At 39.5% G+C, this 4,759-nt stretch overlaps 1 protein-coding gene across 1 annotated transcript; it reads left to right on the forward strand.

The window, feature by feature from the left end:
• Window positions 1-224: 224 nt before the first annotated feature.
• On the forward strand, window positions 225-3,613 carry LOC116311937 (trace amine-associated receptor 5-like). Its single transcript, XM_039599822.1, has 4 exons — window positions 225-292; window positions 2,560-2,673; window positions 2,791-3,046; window positions 3,272-3,613. Exons 1-4 carry the CDS (start codon window positions 225-227, stop codon window positions 3,611-3,613), a joined length of 780 nt encoding a protein of 259 aa, XP_039455756.1.
• The last annotated feature ends 1,146 nt before the right edge of the window (window positions 3,614-4,759 follow it).

Below are 4,759 nucleotides of genomic sequence, written 5' to 3' on the forward strand. Positions count from 1 at the left end.
TCTGAGTACCGCTAATTGTTTTAAGCGGTCTGGCTTAAGGGGTATTAATGGGTATTCGGTCTGAGTACCGCTAATTGTTTTAAGCGGTCTGGCTTAAGGGGTATTAATGGGTATTCGGTCTGAGTACCGCTAATTGTTTTAAGCGGTCTGGCGAAGGGGGTATTAATGGGTATTCGGTCTGAGTACCGCTAATTGTTTTAAGCGGTCTGGCGAAGGGGGTATTAATGGGTATTCGGTCTGAGTGGCGGCACCTGGGAGGCGGAGTGGATCTCCGGCGCAAATTTCAAACGAGGTAGGCAGCATTCGAGGGTGAGCAGGGAACGAACAAGAAGGAAAAAGAGAATGCTCTGGTTTGCGGGCGGTGCGTGCTCGGAGCGAAGGGAGAACTTAGACTCTGAGCGGGATTTGAGAATAAAAGACTAAGGATTTGGTTTCAGGATTTTGCCCTGTTATCGAATATAAGGCTTGGGGATAGGAGGTTGACTACAGGTTATTTCTAGGGGTTTTTTGTTTTGCGTATTTTTGGAGAGAAACCGCGGAGGTTTTTTTTTGTTTTGTTTTGTTTTTCAGGAGGATTTGCCGGTTATGTGCCTAAGGATCGCGAGTAAGAACTTAGACACGGAGCGGGATTTGAGAATAAAAGACTAAGGATTTGGTTTCAGGATTTGCCCCTGTTATCGAGTATAAGGTTTTGGGTATACGGGGGTTCCCTACAGGTTATTTCTAGGGGTTTTTTGTTTTGCGTATTTTGGAGAGAAACCGCGGAGGTTTTTTTTTGTTTTTGCTGTAAGTCGCTGGGAGCAGCAGGCGTTTATGGTCATGAGAGTTTTTATGACTCGGACTTTGATTTTAAATTTCTTTGTTCGGATTAAACAAATGCATATAAATTGAAATAAACTTTTCCCACAAGGCATGCACCCTGTATGTCTGGCCATTCTGAACGTTACAAAAGCACAAGTTTAACTAAGCACATTTATACTGGTTTAACACATTTTCACCCATAAACACGGAGCCCCCACAGAAGCACGGTCCCGAAGTCAGGCGCGCGACGAAGCGCGCCTAGACACACAGGCGCGCTCGCGCGCGCCCTGTGCACTCATGCGCTGTCATGCGCTGACCCACCACCAGATGGCGTTTCTTAGGGGGAAAAAGGAAAAAGTTTTTAATGGATTAAAAAATAAAAGAATGCTATTTGATATAAAAACTTTTCTAAAATAAGCAATTAGTTCTTATTTTTGGGGAAGAAAAGCAATGAACTAGCATATTTTATGAAAATCATAATTTTTATGAATATCATATTTTTATGAAAATCATAATTTTTATTAATATCATAATTTAATTATCATAATTTAATTATCATAATTTAATTACTTACTGAGCTCATGAATAATTCATAGAAACTAACACTCAAAAAGCTCATGAATATTTTTGACAGAAGGGGTCTATTATCACTCTCTGTCGTCAACTACCATCGAAGGCTGATATTAGATTGTATTAGAAATGGTAACACTGGGGAACATTAAAGGAGAGTGCTTCTGTAAATCTCGTTGTGCATTTTTATCCAGTACTGGAAAACATTATGAAAGTTCATTTTTAAAAGAAAGCTTACAACTTTCCATCAGTAGATTCATTTTACTGAATAATTATTACAATAAATGGTCATAAACTGTGGCAAAAACAGTTTTATTGAAAAATAATGAATAATTAAACTAAAATATTTAAAATATTTCATTCTGTGTATAATAATGACAAAGTGGCCCAAGCTAATTACACTCGCCTTTCTTCCCTCCTGTTAAGTTAAATATCATGGTGAGCACTGGATTAAAATGGAGGCTCTGCTCTTTATTTAACCACTGCCATGGTGAGTCATTATATTAAACCCTATGATAACAGACTGATGATGGCTTTCTTTCCTTACTCACACATTTAACTCAGGGTGAAAACAGAGTTGACTGACCTAAGCGTGATCAGCCTTTCTGTCATGGCAGTGACAGTATGCATGAATGTGAAAAAATGTGAAAAAAAAAAACAGCAGTAAACTACATGAAGAACTGCACAACTTCTCTGTTATGCTAATCATCAGTTTTCCTGAACAGTCTGATTGTGTGTTGCAGCTCCTTTTGTAAAGCATGCCACACTGTAACCTATGCTTGAGGAAGCAGTGAAGAACATTTCCTTGTATTGAGGGAATTCAGCCAGCTCTCGCTCTGGCTGACATATAGTTACTTCCGGGCTGTTTCACACAAAACATTTCTAACAAAAATTGTATATTCAACTGTAACCAGAGTTACCAGGTCCATATTAGGGAGACTGGGGCCCTGTAATGGAGAGTAATGCTGTTGCTGCATTGCATAATCTGGCCCATGGGTGTACCCTCACATAACATGCTTGACCTCCACACCACTGTGGGGGAGGTGTACAAAGAAGAATAAAGCAATCATGTAACAAAGCGCTTCAGTCAGAAGGCTGTCAGAGCTCAAGATCTTCTCCTCTCTTTGTTGCAATGAAAACCATTGACAGAGCTGAACTGTGCTTTTCACAACTCAACTCCTCCTGCAGAAAGACCATGCATCCTCGTTCGCTTTCTGTTCTCTTTTATGTCATACTGTCCTCCATTTCTGTGCTCACTGTGGCTCTTAATCTACTGGTGATCATCTCTATTTCCCACTTCAAGTAATCAGATTTCCTTTTATCACTTGAAAAAAGGAAAGCAAAGCCGCACTGTATTTGAATAAACCTATGCTTTTGTACGCTGAAATGACAAAAGATTTTGCTCTTTTACCTCTCCAGGCAGCTCCACACCCCGACCAACCTCCTCCTCTTCTCTCTGGCTGTCTCTGATTGTTTTGTGGGCCTTCTCACAGTCTTTCAAATACTGGTCATAGACGGCTGCTGGTATCTTGGTGAACAGTTGTGTATTTTGTATTATATTTTCGATTATGTTGTTACTAATGCCTCAATAGGAACCATGGTGCTCATATCAGTTGACCGCTATGTGGCTATTTGCGACCCCCTTTATTACCCAAGCAAAGTCACTCTAAAAAGAGTAAGGACTTCTGTTTCATTATGTTGGATTTTTTCTCTCTTCTGTGTCTTTGTGCTGTTGAAAGATAATCTGGGACAACCAGGTAGTTATAATTCCTGCTCTGGTGAGTGTGTGGTTCTTGTTTATTATGTTACTGGAATTGTAGATATTTTATTGTCATTTATTGGTCCTGTCATTGTTATCATAGCTCTGTATCTGAAAGTATTTATGGTGGTTGTTACTCAGGCTCGTTCCATGAGGTCTCGTATTGAAGCTGTCGCTGTGCAGGGTTCTGTAACAGTAACTATTAAGAAATCTGAAATCAAAGCTGCCAGAGTTCTCGGAATTGTTGTAGTTGTATTTCTAGCATGTCTTTTACCTTATTTTTGTATTGGACTTACAGGTGACAAGACCCTACTCAATGCTTCAACTGCGACTGTTTTTATAACTCTCTTCTATTTTAATTCCTGTGTAAACCCTCTGGTTTATGCCTTTTTCTATCCCTGGTTCAGGAGAACTATTAAACTAATAGTAACACTTAAGATACTGAATTCTCGCTCCTGTAAGGCCAATTTACTAATTTCATGAAACGTTAAATAAGCCTACCCAACTTTTGATGTCTATTGTCAGCTTGCTTGTATTTCACATTAAATGCAATTTATTGATGTACTTGAACAAAATTTATACCATAAACTTAAACCGACAAAGATGTGTCTGAAAACATGGTACATCTTACCTTAGCCATATAAAGTGGTAACCCCATACCCTAAGGCTATATAGACTAAGAAAAATCATCTCTTTTGAAATACTGTGCAATACTTTTTGTTAATAGTCAATGGTGCAATAGACTTCAATACTTGAAATGTGCAATTCCCTTGTATTCTTATTCCTATTTATTCTATTTATCCCTTTCGTATATTTTATTTATATATGTCTCTGTATTTATATATGTGTTTATATACAGGGTGGGCCATTTATATGGATACACCGTAATAAAATGGGAATGGTTGGTGATATTAAAGTCCTGTTTGTGGCACATTAGTATATGTGAGGGAGCAAACTCCTCAAGATGGGTGGTGACCATGGTGGGCATTTAGAAGTCGGCCATCTTGGATAAAACTTTTGTTTTTTCAATAGGAAGAGGGCCATGTGACACATCAAACGTATTGGTAATGTCACAAGAAAAACAATGGTGTGCTTGGTTTCAACGTAAATTTATTCTTTCATGAGTTATTTACAAGTTTCTCTTTGTTCACAGCCATTGACATGTCGAAGAGGTTAACACGTGAGGAGCGGATCGAAATCGTGTTGATATCTGGTGAACGCAGTAACCGGGTCATTGCAGCAGATTTCAATGCAAGACACCCTACGAGACCACCCATCTCCCATGCTACAGTTAACAAACTGCTTGCTAAGTTTCGTGAAACTGGTTCAGTGTTGGATTTGCCAAAATGTGGACGCAAGAAAACTGTCACTAATGAAGAAACATCAGTGGCTGTCCTAGCTTCATTCAGCAAGAGCCCACAGCGTAGCACTCGCTGCATGTCACTGGAGAGTGGCATTATCCCCTTCGGCGGATATTAGCTACTCCAGCTACTGCAGCATCTCAACGAGGATGACCCAGATCGGCGCACAGAATTTGCAGAATGGGCAAAACAAAAATTGGAACAGGACCCTCAGTTCACGCAGAAGATTTTGTTCAGTGATGAGGCAAACTTTTATGTGAATGGTGAA

Source organism: Oreochromis aureus, linkage group 16 (assembly GCF_013358895.1).
Source record: "Oreochromis aureus strain Israel breed Guangdong linkage group 16, ZZ_aureus, whole genome shotgun sequence".
Classification (NCBI taxonomy): Eukaryota; Metazoa; Chordata; class Actinopteri; order Cichliformes; family Cichlidae; genus Oreochromis; species Oreochromis aureus.